The sequence below is a fragment of the Conger conger genome, chromosome 8 (genome assembly GCF_963514075.1).
Source record: "Conger conger chromosome 8, fConCon1.1, whole genome shotgun sequence".
NCBI lineage: Eukaryota > Metazoa > Chordata > Actinopteri > Anguilliformes > Congridae > Conger > Conger conger.
Genome location: NC_083767.1, coordinates 8,359,664 through 8,378,312, shown reverse-complemented (window position 1 = coordinate 8,378,312; position 18,649 = coordinate 8,359,664). Strand labels below are relative to the sequence as shown.

Below are 18,649 nucleotides of genomic sequence, written 5' to 3'. Positions count from 1 at the left end.
CATCGTAAAGGTTTCATGGGCATACGGTCACGTAGGTCAGGGCCTTGCTTCCTGTTCATAAAACCTCACGCCTCACACCCTGTTTCAGTAGTCAGCAGTGCACACTTCAGACAGGGTATGTTCTTAATAAAATGTTCATGAATGTAGACCAGTAAGAAAAGAAAAACACACACCATTAAAGGTCACAATTAAAATAAAATAAAATAAAAAGTTGTAATAAATCTACAAAAATGCTAATCAAAGTAGACTATGGAACTTAAAAGCAACAAACCTTTTCTATGTAGCAATTTGTAGCTTTGATTCAAATATTCCCACTTCACAAGGATTATCTGAATCCATTTTTTGGGAAGATAAACTCCTGGATTAAGGAGCCCTCTGATGACTTCCTCAATATCACCCTCTCATACATGACCACCTGACCATTACATGTTCGTTAGAATTATCAATAATACAGAGCCGCGGTGGTGCAACAGGCTAAGATGCAGCAGACTTCTGGTTGCAGTTTGCTGCAGTTGCACACCGGGGACCAGGGTTCGATTCTCCAAGTTTGGCCGGCTCACGTGGAGAAGCAATAATTGGCTCGCTGCTCCAGAGTTGGCAGGGTTAGTAGATCGCCGCACAAAACAAGCACCTTGAGCGCCTCGGAATCACGGTCACGACTTGTGAGACGAGACGGCTTGAAGAAGGCGTGTCGCTCTCCTGCCGGCCGCCGTGGGACGGGGTGTGGGCGGTGTATCTAATACTAGCACTAATTGAATCAGACGGGGTCCAATTGGCTACCAAATTGAGGGAAAAAATTGGATAAAAATATAATAAAAAATAAAAAAAGAATTATCAATAATAATTACAATCAGTTTATCCTCCAAACTGCCTTAAAAACTAAATGGAACTTCACAAAATACCACCAAGGTTTTTTCCCTTTAGTTTCCTTTATTTGAATGAGAACAAGTTATCCACTTCCAGAGAATTTATACAGAGCAGAACCTTCCACAAAATGAATTTGGTAGAAACCGGTGGCCCTCTTGATCAAACAGTAAAAGCTGAATGATCCAGTTCATCAAATCCAACTCCTTGTGAAGAAACTCAGCACACATTTTGGCACAAACAGAACAAAAAAAGAAATCAGAATTGAAATATTAGTTTTAAATCACCATCACCACCCTTGAACAAAATAACATTCATTTTGTATTAAAGTGGGATAGTGATCACACGTCCCACCACTTCTGATTATCAAACAAATTATATTCATAACTTCAATTACATTTCAACTCCATTATTACCATTGTTTTATCTGATAAATAAACCAGACTATTTTCAATACTCATGAGAGGTGCAGCCTTGGTTTCTTTATTATTGATATTTAAGTACACTTGAAAATAAAACATTGGATTTTGTAACAAATAAATTATTTCTGGACACAATGAATATTTATAGATCCAAATAACAGAATCAATCACTTTTATAGATATTGTCCCTTCTAGAAAAACAGGGGATGCAAACCCATGAACCACTGTTGCCCTTTCCCCCCCGGATGAACCACAGCTCTCTGTAGCCACTGTTTCTCTAAACACTCCTGCAAAAGCCAAATTCACACTAAAGCCAGGATATTCAAACAGTTATGAAGATCCAATATTCAATAATGCACCTTTCTTTCTTTGGTCTACATTTTATCAGTTACAAACCGGCCGTCTTTGAGAAAGGTGCAACAGCAACATTAGGCACACATAGAAGGAGACTGTGCAGGTCAGATTATGGTGACCAACACAGAGACACAGAGAGGAGACCCCTTCGTTAACCCAAGATGATCTCCCTCTCCAAACTCCGGAAAACAATACAGGACATAAACATTTTAATTAACTTATAACAGCTAACATTTGCGATGACTACAGAGAAAACGCAGATGACGTGTAAGCAAACGGAGAGACTAAAACTGTAAATAACCATTTTCCGCAACTGCTATGACCTTTCGTAAGGTCACACGGCTACTGGAGGGATACACATTTATCAGTCTCTGAGCCCATTGGACAGGATTCGACATAGTACACTCCCGGCTTCCATTGCAGTTATGCAAATATCAAAATTCACATCAATACAGCCCATTAATAGCCCAACCAATGTCCACTTAGTTGCAGAAATTCAAAGTTCTGCAGTGGATCGTTCAACCTATCGCCACGATGGCCTGATCACAGAACTGCTCCGTCTCGGTCATGTACATGCACAGCCCTGCCGCCGGCTGGAATGGCAACATATTCTACACACTACTGCGACAGATACCTCATACGGGGACTGCAGGAGCAGCCTTTTCAAGCTACGCTGTCCGTAACTAGACACCGCCGCGTCTTAGGATCTGGTTAGACATAAATACACGCATTCACTCCGCTTCTCCAAGGCAGATCCGTCTACCGTCCCCCTTTAAAACCAGGAAGCATTCGTCCCACAGGACCGGTTCGGTTCGAGTAGAGAGTAAGTTAGAGAGAAACACAGCTGCGGGCGGGGAGAAGGCTGACGGTCCTGAGCAGATCTCGCCCAGAGGCCATGACATCAAAATATATCAGGGCAGGCCTCCCAGGTGCCTTGGTCCTTGGCTTCCCAGTAACCGCCGTTGTAGATGTGCACACTTTCGCCGGTGACCAGGTCCTCGGTCCGCTCAAACCACAGCGCCTTGTGGCTGTCCTGGTGGGTGCCTGACGGAAAAATAAACGTTAATATATATACTCACTTCCGTTGAACACACAAATAAACAATCAAATAAAAAAGTCAGTCTCCACAAGTATTTTAGTTTTTATTTAGACTTAATCTTATTTCTGCAAAAAATACAAAAATATTGCTAATGAGGCCATAGTTTTACTCATTTGTCAGTGGGGGAAGAAAATTTCACTTGTCAAGTAAACAGTAACTTTACAAGTTAATATTTTCTACTCGAGGGAACTAATTACAGGACTAAAACATCTGCTGAGACTAGAGTGGGCAATACCATGTGATGAGTCGGGTATAATATTAACTGATGTCATTAACTGATATAATATTGACTGTGCCATTTTCTTTTTCCAACTGCATGCGTGTTCATGGAATGAAACTACGTGACTGATACCTGATTATATTATACACATACCTATACACTACCCTGTGCGTGTTCAGATATTTGGACCATTAGGGACAGTGGCTTGATCAGCCTGCACTTTTCATTAAAGCGACATAGAAAACATACATTTTAAAATACAATGCTTTAAACTCTTGCAGATGGTGGCAAAAGGTACCAATACTGAGTAGTAAAACAACAATGGGACCGGATGCTTTGGAGAGCCGCAGTGGGAGACACTTCAGATGAAAAGTCCAGCGTTCGTTCCCAATAACAGACCCTGCTCTGCCTGCCAGAGCTGTTTGTTCAGGAGCTGGCTAACTGGTAGGACCAGTGGCCCCTGTCCACACACAGTTTGCTTTCGGTTCAGGCGTTGGCCCCTTGTTTTGTTCTTTTGTTCTTTGTTCTGGTTTACACTATACAGCACTGCTTCACCACTCTCCACACACCCACTCACATACACCCTCCACACACCTCCACATAAACCAGCCACACACCTCCACACACACCCTCCACACACAATCTCCACACACCCACTCACATAAATCCTCCACACACCAAACTCACATACATCCTCCACAAACCAAACTCACATACATCCTCCACACACCAAACTCACATACACCCTCCACACACCAAACTCACATACACAATCCACACACCAAACTCACATACACACTCTCCATACACTCTTAATGGGATATCAACCAATCAGACTCAGTGACTTCCATGACTAGGATATCTGATAAAGCAAGAGGATAAGTGGGAGTGGGAGAGAATGAATGGAGAGCAGGGTTGGGAAAGAGGTGGAATAAATGGGAATAAACATGAGAGAGAAATGCTTGCTTTTGAGCAGTGTATCAGTTACACACCCCACTGTGTCAGCTGGCCAAACATAAATAAACAGTACCAGGAAAATACAGGGAAAAAAATAACAGGATATGAGCTCACATGTAGGGTGAGCCTGTGTGTTTGCAAGTGTGTCTGTGTAGAAGACTGTGTGCTGCATGTGTGTGTGTGTATATAAGCCTGTGTGTGTGTGCTGCACATGCGTGTCTGCCTGTGTCTGTGTACATGTACAAGCCTGTGTGAATGTGTACTGCACATGCGTGTCTGCGTGTGTCTGTGTACATGTACATGCCCGTGTGAATGTGTACTGCACGTGTGTGTCTGCGATGTTGCATGAACGAGGATAAAAGTATAACAGGGAGGGAAAGGGTAGAGAATAAAAGGACAGGGCAGAGTACTTGCTTTTCAGAGTGGAGTCAGTAATGGAGCCCTCAGTGAAAGCTTTTAGGAGAGAGAGATAAGGATGATAACCACGGAAACCATAAGCACACCGACAGACCAATAACATGAGCAGCAGAAATCCATCAGTATGGGACCTACAAAATGTTCCAGCTGTATAATGTGTTCCTAGGACACTGAATCAATAATAAGTTGGCATTAAGGGTTTTTGGGTTGCGTTTTGCGTTAGCAGCAGTTTGTAAGCCCCTGGGTCTCGAAGCTTTGAGGAGAGAACTCGCTACGGGGGGAGGACTGAGTGGAGGCCACAATCCACTGGAGTGCCTCTATTACAAGACAAGGGTTGGTTTTTTCCTTCTCAACCCAAGGGTGGTGATTCAGTACGGATCGACAAAGTGCTGGAATGGCAGTTCCACACCCCTGTCACCCCGCCTCAAACCCCACACCCACCCTAACGAAAGTAACTGAAATGTAATTCCTGTTGTGATGAATGCCCATGTAGGAGCCACATTTCCCACGATCCCACAGGACAATTCCCACCCTCCCTTACCCTCCGGGGGGTTGGCGGAGTTGGCAGTTTAGGCGCCCTCCCTCCCTCCCTCCCTCCCTCCCACACCCACCCACCCACCCTTACCCACCCTCCCTTACCCTCCGGGGGGTTGGCGGGGTTGGCAGTTTAGGCGCCCTCCCTCCCTCCCTCCCTCCCTCCCACACCCACCCACCCACCCTTACCCACCCTCCCTTACCCTCCGGGGGGTTGGCGGGGTTGGCAGTTTAGGCGCCCTCCCTCCCTCCCTCCCTCCCACACCCACCCACCCTTACCCACCCTCCCTTACCCTCCGGGGGGTTGGCGGGGTTGGCAGTTTAGGCGCCCTCCCTCCCTCCCTCCCACACCCACCCACCCTCCCTTACCCTCCGGGGGGTTGGCGGGGTTGGCAGTTTAGGCGCCCTCCCTCCCTCCCTCCCTCCCACACCCACCCACCCTTACCCTCCCTCCCTTACCCTCCTCGGGGGGGTTGGCGGTTTGGGCGGCCTCCCGCTCCCTCTCTCTCTCCCTCCGCACGGTGCGCTGCTTCTCCTCCATCCTCTGCTTCTCGGCGTTGGCCTGCTCCCAGCGCCCGGCCTCCATCAGCCTCTGGTCGGGCCTCCGGCGGCTGTCCGTGGGCGCCACGCCGTCCTCAGGCTCGTTCAGCGTCAGGGCCAGCGCCGAGAAGTAGTACATGGCCTCCGCACCGTCCCTGTGCAGGGGAGAGGAGACGCTCGGTCACATCGTCACCAGGACCACACCGTCAGCGAGGGTTAGATCTTACGCCAAGCCAAGCCTTTCGGAGGTTCAACTGGCCTGCTAGGCCGTCTCAGAGGGGGAGACGTGAGTCAATGTACTCGCACGTATAGGCCGATGCACACGCCCCATTTCAACTCGTATCCAATACAGCCGAGTACTCCGTTATCCGATATACATAGTGTTCACGCTTTATTTTTAATGTGGCATATCAGATTCTGTGCGTTTAGACCGAGGTCTCATTTCTCCTAGCTGTCGCTCAGTATTCCACCTGACCTGGCGACCTGCTCCACAACCGGCCATCTCGCAACTCCCACACTCTTATTATGGGATGTTATCTGTCAGCATAACTTTGTTGACAGTCACACATTCTACAACCAAACATGAAGTGATGAGAGCAATTTTTTGCTATCCTTAACTCTAATCACTTCATATGCATTTCCATGGACCAGGCACCCAGTTTGGGGAAAGTCTGGGGCGCGGCGCGCGAAACGGCGAGGGTACATGGGGCCGGACTCACGGGAGCGGGGTCTTCCTCCACAGCTCCCGAGCTCGGAGTGTCTGGTACACGGTCTTCTGCTTGGCTTCCACGCCGTTCTCCAGACCCCCGCCCGGACCCCCCCTGCTGCTCTGCATCACCCGGGAGAACTCCATCTTCTCATCCCACGTCCCCGACAGGACGTAGTGAGCTGTCCCCTCCTTATCCGTCACCACCCCCGTCACCTGGAGAGAAATGCCCTTTTCCTTCATCCTCTGCTATGGATTTGCTGCTCCATCCCTAGTTTATAAGCTGTTTATTTTGACATATAACGGTTGGAGTTAATAAAACACACTATGTTATTATTGGGTGTAGGTTAATACACTGGATCTGAGCTTTTAAACACACTGGGTTTTCAGCTCTGACCGTTCATTGGAGGATTCAGGGTGTTCTTTCTGCGTAATCGCATGACTGTTGCAAGGCCGAGTTGTTTTGACGTTCTTTCTTTAGGCCCAAGAGTATCTGAATGACATGAGTTTGTCCTCTTGTTGTTGTGCTTACACCCAGACCTACTGGCTCCTCTCCACCAGATAAAGACTGTGACTTATTCTTGTGTCGGTGTGTACCCTGGTCTGAGCTTTCTGCAGAGTAAGGTAGAATGTACAAAAGCACTGGTGTGGACTGCACTATGACGCTCAATCTGAGACTTTATCTTACCAAAATAATAATAATAATGTAATGTGGCGATGGACCTCTCCATGGATTAATGCAAAGATGGGCATGTATTTTCAGGGATATAAAACTGCATGCAATGATAACATTGGGGCACAGTTCCCCACTCACATTTGCTAAGTGTAGTCTATTCACTACTTAACCAGTGTTAATGAGTTGCTTTTTAGTCCGGGTGATGCTAATGAAGCACCTGTGGACAGGACAAAGCCTCACGGTGACACGCTTACCTTCCTGGCCACGTCTCGGGAGAAGTAGCTGTACGGGGCGAACTTGAGGTGGCAGCGGTCTCCTGTCTGGTGATTCACGATGTCGATCTCTCCTGACTGACAGGGGAGTACAGAGGAGAAAGAATTACATGCTGCCAAGAGCCAACTAAATAATCTCATAATAATGAAAGATAATGAAAGATTTTACTATATTCGTGGTGCTCTAGTTGCCAAAACTGTGGTATTGCTACTTCTAAACGGGTTATTATCCATGCGATTGCTATAGCACATGGGCACATGTCCCTGGTTATGATTTGCACTGTATCGTACATGGCTCTGTACGTAAATACTTAAATTACTATAATGTAATGTAATGTCATCATAATATTCTGTGGTGTGTTGTGAGCCACGGTGTCAGCTAGCTTCCGCTACGTTCAGCTGGTAGACATTAAATGTAAGGCACTCATTAGCTAATGAGTCCACACACCTTATTTCCAAAGCCTAAATTGGCTGCTAATGGAAAGGAGACCTGCAGACACTGATAGGCGGATTTATAATAAATAAATATAGTCAGAAATCTGTCACCTGGTCAATCCAGAGCTTCCCCACAATGATGTTATGAACCGTGGTTGTGACCTTTTTCCAGGTATAGTGATTGTCACTTTTCCCAAATATGCAGTGAATTGTACCTGGGGGGAGAAAACAGGGGGAGGAATAAGAGCAGAGATAAAAATGCAGGGCTAAATGGATACATTTACCAGCACTGCACACAAACGTGTTCAGCAACTTACAGGTCCAGTGACATGTGAGACACAAACACAGTGGCCCAATGACAAAGAAATGCATCCCACAATCCAACTGCTTGGGTCGGATGGAACTCACTCCTCCAGCTCCTCCCTCAAGGAACGATGGCCTGATAATCCCCCACACTCACCCAGAGGCATGATTGACAGGTATTTCCCCCTAAACTTGCTGGCCAGGGTGATCTCCTGCCTCAGGGTCCAGCCCCGCTCTGAGATCACATGGTGCGCTGCAGCTGGAGGGTGGTGGCTGACCTGAGGAGAGCACAATCCTGAGGTCATTGACCCCACAGAGACCTTCCTCAGACCCAGCCCTGTCCCTTTACTCAGCCCGCAAAGGTGCTCCAGGGTTCCTCACACGCCCTGCATTTCACGCAACTCTATTCCATTAGCAAACTGACAACCGTCAACACACACATTTGCATGCCACTGCCCTTTGATGAATAGATTTTTAAAATTGTTTTTCCCCCCCAAAATTCTTAATGAGTGTTCTAGAACTCCATTGCTTTCAATTGCCAGTATTGATGGTTACATCGGCCTTCAGAATGCGTATTTAAGAGTATTCCAATCTCATATTTGTGATCTCACTCCTCTTAAAGGGATAAATGAAATTGTAAAAGTCAAAAGTAAAAAATAAATTAAAAAAAATATTAATTATGCCTCTAGATGGTTCTACGTCCAGCTAATTTATTCTTTTTGCATCATACCACCTAAAGTGGTCCATTCCACACTGGATTACATGACACCACAGTACTTCCCAGACTCGAGGGCCTTGCTCAAGGGCCCAACAGCTGCACAGATCTTATGGAGGCCACACTGGGGCTTGGACCAGCAACCTTCCAGGTCCCAGGCAAGCACCTTAGCCACTGGGCTGTAATCAGACCGGCGCTCTCGCCCACCTGCTCGCACAGGGAGCGGTACCCGCTCTCCCGCACCCGGTCCAGCTCAAAGGTCTCCCCCAGCAGGGGGTTGAAGGGCTTGCCGGTGCGGTGCACGGTGGTGGAGTAGGACGACACGCTGAAGGCCGCCACGTAGCACAGCTGCTCCAGCGAGCTCTGGCAGCGGGCGCCCCGGTCCAGCAGCTCGCAGTACTCCAGGTCCTCCGACAGCCGCTGCAGCATGGAGATGGGCTCGTTGAAGTTCACCTGCCGGGGACGCGGGCCGGTTAGCGTTAGCGTTAGCGCAGCACGTGGAAGAGCGAGGCGGGAACGCGTTGCGTCACATTTGCATTTGCATCCGGCAGACGCTTTTCATCCAAAGCAACGTAGAAGAGGTGCGTGCCAAGGTCATTCGAACAAACTGCAGAACAGGAGAGTGTCAGAAAATAATACCAAATCTGTCTCCAAAGGCAATATTCAGACTAGTTATCTGACCAGTCCAGTACACATGGCAACTAGGACAAGTCCGTAAGTAATAAACAAATTATTTACAGGAAGCCAAAGGGATGGGATAATACTTAATTTATCTACCTCGGACTATAACTACCTTTTGGTTTTCCACTCTTCTTGGGCTTTTTTCAATTCCACTGTAAATCATCTCTGTGATGGTGTGAATGGGGGGCTCCTATCTCCTTGGTTAAATAATAATGGTTTGGCTAACTGTAGAGGAAATTGGGAAATAATGTGAACTGGGGGCTTTCATCTCCTTGGTTAAACAATAACGGTTTGGTTAACCAATCATGGTTTATTGTTCTCATGGACCCCATTTCTCAGAAGAATAATATATGACAGCAGTCCAGTGTGTCTTTTTTTGTCTGTCCAGGTATAAAAGATGGGCAAAACCTAAACCGTTTCAGAGAACTACAAATGCTTGTACTTCTCTCCATGATCATGTAATAACGCTTCACCAAGATTTCAGTCTGAACTGTTTTGAATTATTCTAAACTGAATTATGCCACGACAGTGTCTCTATAAAAGGTGATATACAAATAAAATAGTGATTTGATCTGAACCTGATCAGGATACAGCACATTCCAGGCCAGTCCCCTTGCTTGTACTATTTTTCAGTCATCGTGTTACTGACAATAAAATCATGTTCAACAGGGGCACACTCGACAGGAAGCAGTATGTGGGTTTCTTCAGTTCCCTTTTAAGCTCCAGAGAACTGCTGACTGCAGAAAACCAGATGCACGAGCACGGTGGGGGTGTAAAAGTTATTTATTGTTCCACTGATGAAGGGAGAGGAGGATACTGAGATAACAGGAAGAGCGAGGGAGGGAGGAGGGAAAGATAAACTCACAGGCATGGGGATTTTGGACAGCTCCTTGCCGATGCAGTTCTTCATGATGCTCCACAGGTTGAGGGAGTAGTTTGGTTTTTCGGGGATGCGAGTCCTCCTCTTTTTTTCCGGCTCCGCCTCCTGAGGCTGTGAAGACTCCGGATTGAACACCAGCGACTGCTCGTCAAGCTAAGAACAACCAATCACAGGCACGGGTAAGGGTACGGAGATGACCAGTTGAACCAGATGGTCTTGAGGACCTGCAAGCCAGTCTCTTCTCACACACATTGTTGCCCATACACACACAGGTTTGCTTTCACAGAATGAGAGAGACCAGCACATTTTCCAAGAAAAAAAAAAACAGATGAAAAACCACAGAAAGCAGAGAGACTCACCGACTGGTCATCCATTCCAATTTCATTGCTGAAACCACTTACATTACTGCCTGATCTCCTAAGAGCCACACAGAGAGAGCAAAAACATTAGGGCAGAGGCTAAAATCATCAAGAAATACATGCTCTCTGACAATGTTACAACAAGTAATTCAGTTCCATCTCACAAAAAGAAAGAGCATTAGTCAACCAAGCCCTGGCTATGACCCGCTGTAAGCGACATTGAAGTGAGAGGTTAAAATCTAATTTAAATCTGAACAGAGGGGTCTCTGGGAACAGGAAGTGCAGGAGTCACTGACCTATGGTACTTGGGGTCAGCCGGTACGGTGATGAACTGTGGCGCGTCTTCCACGGCATCGAAAAACTCATTCTCCTCATCTTCATCGCTCATGTCGCCTTTGACAGGGGAGTTGCCTGGGATTAGGGAGGAATAATGTTTTACGGTTAAATTTGACACTGACAAATGACTCCAGGAAATGAGCTACTTAACTTAAACTCTTCCTGAAATACAAACAAAAAAAAACACAAGAGACACATGTTATGTGTCTTAAAGACCGCAAATATAGGCATTAAAAAAATAAAAACAACTTAAAAGTTTTTCCACTGGAAGGACCTGAGAGCACCATCTCTAGCTTGGTTTTTTCCCTGGTTGGTTAGGGACCAAACAAACCACACCTCATTTAACAGCAAGAGCATTGGTCCTCACTCCTGGTCCTGGAGAGCCGCAGTGTGTGCTGGCTTTTGATGTTACTCAGCACTTAATTGATCAATGAAAGCAGTTCATCACACGGCTAACTCACCTCACCTGGTTTCTGGGGTCTGAATTGGACGCTGATATTAAGGCAAAAAACAAAACCAGCACAACCTGCGGCTCTCCAGCACCAGGAGCGAGGACGACTGAGCTAGAGATATAATTGAGCTGTTAATTAGTTGAATCAGGTGAAAATCACCAGGACAGTAGACCTGCAGGAAGAGGGGTTTTTTTTGGCCTGGCCTAATGGGTTTTAGCTCTGGCTGTGTCGGGACCATTTCTCTGCATATGGCAGGGGTGTCAAAATTCCCAGGGGGGTTTTGGGGTTTCCTTCCAATCAGCTCTTAATGAAGGCCTTGAGAACAAGGTATGTGGATTCTTTAGCTAATCAACGACTTGAATGAACCACAGGTGCCGAGAACGTCCCAAAAACCAGCAGTCACTGCGGCCCTCCAGGACTGGAGTTTGACACCTAAGGCATACGGGGCTCAGTGTGTGCGGGCCTGGCTGAGTGGCAGGGTCTCTCTCACCCTGGCTGTTGGTGGCCGAGTTCCCCTGGGAGGCCGGCAGCACGGTGGCCCCTCTGAAGGCCCTCTCCAGGGTGTTGTGCTGCTTGGCCAGCTGCTCCAGGGTCTCCTCCAGCCGAACCCTCTGCTCCCTCTCTGCCTGCAGGGCCCTCTGCCAGCGCTTACTGTGGGCCTGCGCCAGCCCCAGGAAGTCCCGGGATGCCTGGAGCCAGGGTCAGGGTCAGGGTCAGGGGTCAGAGGTCAGAGGTCAGCAACACGCCCATCCCAGCACAACAGTGGGCAACAGTGGATCTCTTAAACTGTTAAAACATCCACTGGACGGCTTATCCACCGTTCTAACACGAGATGGACAGCATGGATTCTGAAACGTGCTAGTCACCAACAGGGTGAAGCAGAATTGTGTCCAGGGAGAGAGGGAGAGCAAGACACCTAACCCCCAAATGCTCCTGACGAGCTGGTCGGCGCCTTGCATGGCAGCCAATCGTTGTCGGTGGGCGAGTGTGTGTATGAATGGGTGAATGGAGAAGCATCAATTGTACAGCGCTTTGGATAAACGCGCTATATAAATGCCATTTACCATTTGATACAGCCCACTCTCTTGGGAAATATTCACATATGGTGCAAACATTTCAAGCAATACTTCCCACATTTTGTCTGTTTCATTGGTGAAATTAGAGACTGGTGGCAGAGTGGCCCCATCACTTACATTGATCATGGCGTTGGACGTGATGCGGAACAGCGTGGCTCTCTCCGTCACCTGCCGAACCTTGTCCCCTGTGTCTGCCCCGAGCCGCAAGCCCTCCAGTTCTGACAGAGACCTGAGCAAAAGTCAGATCACGTGTTAGGGCGGCGATCAGAGCGCCCGCTTTCCAAATGATTTCTAAAGGTTTGTGGTGCCAACCAGACAATACAATGTCTGGTATGAGTAAATGAACTTGGTTTATAATTAATTTGCTTTTCAACCACTCCCTGGTCTATGACCTATCCTGATAGCAACCCAACCATCAGCTGTCCGGTTTTCACCTGGCAACCCTATAATAATTACACAAGCTATCCTCATAGCCAGACAAATATGTAATATTGAAACTTCCCGAATAACAGAGGGAGGCCGCACCTCTGCAGGGCGGACCCGTGCTTGGCGATGAGGTCGTTGCAGGTACTCAGGTCCTCCACCTTGTTGCCCAGGGTTCGCAGTGTGGACTGAACCTCCGAACACCGCGCCCCCCTGCCCTGTCCTGACCCGGGGGGCGAGGACGTTGAGTAGTCGTCTGCCGAATCATCTGCACAGACAGACACACGCAGAGAGGGCGAGTCCAGTTACTGTCACTGTAAAATCTGAATGCGAGGGCTATGACCCAATGACCCTCCAGCGCTCTTTCCCGACTCAGCCTGCACATGAGGGCTGCGACCCAATGACCCTCCGGCACTCTTACCAGACTCAGCCTGCATGCGCATGGCCTTGGCCTTGGCCAGCTCCAGGGCTGTGATCCAGCTCTGTCTCTCCACCTCCGAGCTGGCCTTCAGGTGGTAGGTCTGCGTGCCGCCATTCGAGATGACAAAGTTGCACGAGTCCTCCACCACAATGTTCGCCGTCGCCAGGTTAATGGTGCCGCGGCAAGTGTGTCCCATCTCTGCCTGCGTCCTGCGAGGAAAGACGGTCTGGTTTAACAGCGCTTCGGTGAGCAAAACGTTGTCTTACACATCATCTTACACTTTGGTCTTTCCACATGTTACTATACAGGGCGACTTGTTTCACAAGTTCAACTGCACCTTATGTTTGCAGTCACATCAGAACCATTGCATGTTTGCATTTCACACCAGGTAAACCCTCAAAAAGAAAAATTAAATCACTTGTGCAAAAGTCATGTGTACAGCTGCTTTGAGAAAACAACAGCACCCTGCCAGAATAATAGCAGATTTTAAATTAGGCTGGGAATTGGACTTGAAATGTTTTACAATGTGAACACTCTACTCTGACTGGCTCTAATCAGCGCAGTGATTTTGGCATCCCTTTGTGGTCAGCACAGCCAAAACAGTCTGGCTATCGCCAGGACAGCTAATGAACTACCCCATTTAAGAACATGCTGTACTGTATTTCACGATACTGATCTCCACTGTTGACACTGTTCCACCCCAACAAGGCAGAACAACTACTTTCACCATTCACTCCCTCCCAAGCAAATGGAGAGTGAAAGTAAAGCCAAGCATTAATAATTAATCATCAGTACTGAATGGCTAAACAGGTCTGATCACCATTGCAGTCTGAGTTGATGTCAGACCTGAAAACAGCTCACATTTCAAACTGGCTAAATACTACCAGCCAGCTTGCAGAGAAGAAACGACATTGGCTGTTTTGGTCCAGGTCATTAGTTCTTGGCTTGACAGGTTGTCAGCAATAGGTTTTTTTGAACATGGACTCTACAGTAGATTCTAACGAAATGGACATTCAATTCTGGTGGAAGTGGCTGCTTCCTCGTGTTTAGTTCAGAACACAGCGAGTCAACGTAACCATGTTATACTTTTTCTCACCCCATGGCCCATTTGCTTTGTGAACCATCAAGGAATAGAAATTTGTTTTTATAAAAAAATTACTTTTATAAAGTTGGTGTCAGGAAGAAAACTGCTGCACAGGACATTGGGCAATAATTTTATGGCAGGCCAGCTAATGTGCAAGCCCTCAAGCATAATAAATCAAACATAAAGGCATAAAGAGTTTGTTGTATCATATGGTTTGATCTTCCAATTGTGGAAATAAATTATTCACTAATGTGTGCATGGGAAAACCTTCCACAAAAGAAATTGCTTGGCACTGAAGATAAGCATCTTACTCAAAGAAACAAGATCAGGAACAAAGGAAGAGGAAGCCAACTACAGTACAGTACACAAAGCATAAGAACAGCAAGCATATGGGGAAATGTAATTGCTGACATGCAATTTCACACAATATTCTCCTAAATTACATATCGTCAGCCATGTAATAATAATTATCACTATTCTTATGTTACACAATAACAAATGATAAAAAGGATAAAGTCTTTTTATTTTCCTTTTTGTAAATGTCCACCTACTTCCAGGATTTTATTGCCCTGCCATTTTTCACCCATTGTCTAGTGTGGCGGCATGTATTCAGTATCATTAGCAGACTTACCTGTAGTACGACAGCAAGCCATTGCTCAAGACAAACCACCGTCGCTGGTAGCCCTTGATGTAATTCGTCCACTTGAAAAGCCACCCTTTGTATGTGCCTCCCGATGACGGACTGGAAGCCTTGGGCTCCGACATCACGACAGCCCCAGGGACCAGCGCCAAAGAGGTCTGTGAGAGCGTTAGAGTGTGACAAAAGTAAAGTCCCTGTAGGACATTGTATACATTTTACGTTATAAATTAAAATAAAATAGTTATATATACCTTGACCATTTTCTCTTAACATCCACAGATCTCTCTCTCTACAATCATAGTGTCACAGAGTGATTATTCCTTGAAAGCTCAACACAAATAATGAAAGCTGACACTTCTGGAGGATTTAACACCGTGGTTACAATCAGTCAAACAGTCAAAAGTTTATTTATAATGCAAACATAGCCAATTACTTTTGTAAGAAGTTTTTTATTTCTAAATTGCTTTGGGCCTACATTCAAGAAAACTAGATCAACAATTATAACCATAGCACAGACACAATATGCATGTACATACAGTATGAGAATGCTTCCAGTTCATTGAGAGATTTAAATGTCATTACATTTTTCTTTTTAAAATAAACTTTTACATTTATTATACCTTAACGTTGTTCTACCTTCAGATAACTTGGCTAGCTAGCTAATAAAACATCACGAAATCACACAATGCGCATGACAATTAGCTAGCCAACTAAGTTAGGTTAGTTTTGACAGCTAGCCGAACAGTTCAACACCAACAAGTAGCCACAAGCTAGCCTACCAAATAATCATTCACCAACTAGCGAACATTATCTATTAAAAGCTAGATAGGCTAGCCTAACTGGCTACCAAAGTAAATCTAGTCAGGGCTACACGTCATATGGCCAACATTGGTCAAATCCATTGTGAACGTTACCGGTATTGTGACACAGGATCCAAAACTAGTTAGCTAACGCTAAAATAGAATCGTCAGAGTAACACGTCTAACCAGCAGATATCGAGCTAGCTAAATTATCTCCAGTAACTTAGCTAGCTAGCTAGTTAGAAATTCGACAAAACACAAGAGCTTGGTGCTGTTGCCAAGTTAGCTAACGTTAGCCTACCATAGCATAGGCATCCAATTGTCTGCACGTGATATTGTTCTGTTGGTAGCTAATATTTTAACGTCGCGTAACGGAATAGGCATTTACAAAGCTAGCTAGATAGACACTAGATCAAAGGCACAAGAGCAAAGCTAGCGAAGTATGAATGCCCTGTACATGAAATCTAGCCGGTTAGTCAAGTAACGAATGGTTATGGGATAAAAGTAATGGGATGAACGATGAGTGGCAAATTTTCCCTGCTTTGCGGTTAACTTAACTTAGCTAGTTGCAGACATCTACGTGGCTACCATGGAACAAATCGACATGGTTCATTTAGTTTCGTTATTTAATGTTAGACACTTAATATTTTACCTTGCCGTTTAGCTTATCTCTTCGGCGTGTTCAGGAAACAAGACACATACGGCTCCTCAAATTTTAGCTCCAGTAATATTGCCTGATGACTGATGACTTGTGTAGTTAGCTAGTACCTAGCTAGCTACTGCCGCTACATGACTGAAAACCATTGGTGTCGACAACGATGTGTTTCAGTTGTATCATGTTAACTACAGCTAACGACTGATAAAAAAAAAAAAAGAAGACAAAAAAGGCTGACGCGTTTATATATGTGTCAGCCTCATGATAGCTTGCTTTTAATTTTAGGAAAAAAAAAAAAAGCCACACGGAAGTGAACAAGACGTTTGCAACTGTGTCCGTTCATCTTTGAGGAGACTCGTTACACGTACCGTGTTCAAATCTTGGTCTGGCTCAAGAGTTCCCGTTGGTTCGAATATGTTTCTTACAAATATATATAGGATATAACATTGATCTATTTTACGTAGCTATGATATATCTTTGTCTTTGTTTTGTTGTCGGTTTTTTTTTGCTCAATAAACGTTGTTTGTGTCATATAGGCTTTAGACAAAAATATGGAAATATGAAAATGATGGGAAATTAATGGCACTGTTTACATTCGCATGATTCTTTCATCTACTGTCATCAAGACTAATGGACCACATTCATTGTTAAGGCTTGGCGCCAATTAAGCATACGTATTTTTTCAAAGCCTATATTATTTAGATGGATAAATCTGCAAACTATATTTAGCCAACTGTTCTTGCAGTTGTTCATCGTTTAAAATTCCATGCTCTATAAAGGGTTAAAATTATCACATATGACACACCGTAACCAATCAGATATTGGAATAATTTATTACGCTAACAAATACTCGGGAAAGTTGGTCGAATAAAAAGCGACTCCGGTGGGACTCGAACCCACAACCTTTGAATCACATCTCAAGTGCTTGACTAGAAGTCCAATGCGCTATCCATTGCGCCACGGAGCCACCTGTTGATATGTGTGGGAAACGTGTATTTGTACGGGCAACTAAAAACGTTGAACTCAAAGGCCGTAGTGAGACTAAATATATCATAAGCAATAAGCATATCAGGTTAATAGCAGACGACGCCCATGCATACGCCAAAAAACAACCTGGCCCTACCTCTAAGAAAATCGTGAACGGGTCTCTGTTGCGCTCCCCAACAAAGACAATAATACCAAGTAATATCTCGCGAGTTAGCGCGGAGGAAACCGCAAATTATGCGTTGTTTTTAAATTACGTATTGTTTATAAATGACCTGAAATGCGGAATTTCAGAATTCCAAGTCAGTGTTCGGGAACCCCTTTCACTTACCACCAATGATTGTTACGTCAGCATTATAGTGAGCAATTAAATGTTTTTGAATAATCTAATCAATATAAGAAAAAAATAAAAGAACTCTGATAAATAAAAGACTCAAGATTATACCACAAAATGTAATGCAATGAGTACACTCATAATATGAATATTTGCAATTATGAAAGCACCTCTATTAGAAGCCAACTACTCCCAACAGGTTTCAAACCACTGATCCATAGATTGAATGTGTTTACAGCATTTTTTAACAATGTATTTCCTTCAGGTTGCTTTAAATGCCGAATTAAGTCCAAGTGTCATAGGTTTTTCTGGCATGTTTTTAATAGAAAATTAAATAAAAACAAAAATGTAAAACATTAAAATGTCCACAAATGCCACACAATGAAGGGATCTAAACAATGTTTTTATATTTGATTTTGGGCATGTTAAAAGAAATGGCGCCATCTAACGTTATGCCTAAAATACAGTGGCAGATCACTTGTATTGTTCTCGCTAAAATGTTTTTGTGAAACTTATAATTTATTTGTATTTGGTAACGTTTTACTAGGTTATTTATTCCCCTACACCGCCATTGTTATGTCACTGTTCCTAAACCCCATAAATGTAAACAATGGACGAAAACAATTGTTTTAGTTACAATACTGTGCAGGGGTGGCATACAGTGCCCTCCATAATGTTTTGGACAAAACATAATTTGTTTATTTGTCTCTATTCCATTATTTGAGATTTGTAATTGGTGGAAATTGCAGCAGTGTTTATACATTTCAGGGCACCATAACGTTTGGGACACAGCATTGTTATGCAAATGCCTGTAGCCATGTTTAATATTTTGTTGCAATTGACTTAACTGAAGAATTTTTAGCTTTGAAATACTGCTTGTTTTGAAAAACTTGTTGCTTTTGCAGTATGTTTGGATCATTGTCTTGCTGTAGAATGAACCGCCAGCCAATGAGTTTTGAGACATTTCTTTGAACTTTAGCAGATAGCATTTTTCTGTACATTTCAGAATG

General features: G+C 45.0%; 1 protein-coding gene and 1 non-coding gene across 7 annotated transcripts; both read right to left on the bottom strand.

The window, feature by feature from the left end:
- Window positions 1-909: 909 nt before the first annotated feature.
- On the bottom strand, window positions 910-16,718 carry LOC133134847 (oxysterol-binding protein 1-like). 6 transcript variants are annotated; one of them, XM_061251338.1, is made up of 18 exons: window positions 16,319-16,663; window positions 15,118-15,155; window positions 14,858-15,024; window positions 13,143-13,351; window positions 12,824-12,989; window positions 12,416-12,527; window positions 11,713-11,911; window positions 10,731-10,845; window positions 10,435-10,492; window positions 10,061-10,228; window positions 8,722-8,967; window positions 7,957-8,077; window positions 7,608-7,711; window positions 7,044-7,139; window positions 6,127-6,329; window positions 5,327-5,562; window positions 4,331-4,369; window positions 910-2,684 (listed from the first exon to the last, which is right to left on the bottom strand). In XM_061251338.1, the coding sequence occupies exons 2-18, from the start codon at window positions 15,124-15,126 to the stop codon at window positions 2,542-2,544; spliced, it is 2,391 nt and encodes a 796-aa protein (XP_061107322.1). In that variant the 5' UTR covers window positions 15,127-15,155; window positions 16,319-16,663; the 3' UTR covers window positions 910-2,541. The 6 variants fall into 6 exon arrangements, with proteins under 6 accessions (XP_061107322.1, XP_061107328.1, XP_061107327.1 ...); XM_061251344.1 differs by having other exon boundaries at window positions 10,477-10,492; XM_061251343.1 differs by lacking the exons at window positions 15,118-15,155; window positions 16,319-16,663 and adding an exon at window positions 16,690-16,718.
- Window positions 16,719-17,196: 478 nt separating this feature from the next.
- On the bottom strand, window positions 17,197-17,288 carry trnar-ucu (transfer RNA arginine (anticodon UCU)). The gene is given in 2 exon segments: window positions 17,197-17,232; window positions 17,252-17,288. It is a non-coding gene; the product is annotated as a tRNA-Arg (tRNA).
- Window positions 17,289-18,649: the final 1,361 nt, after the last annotated feature.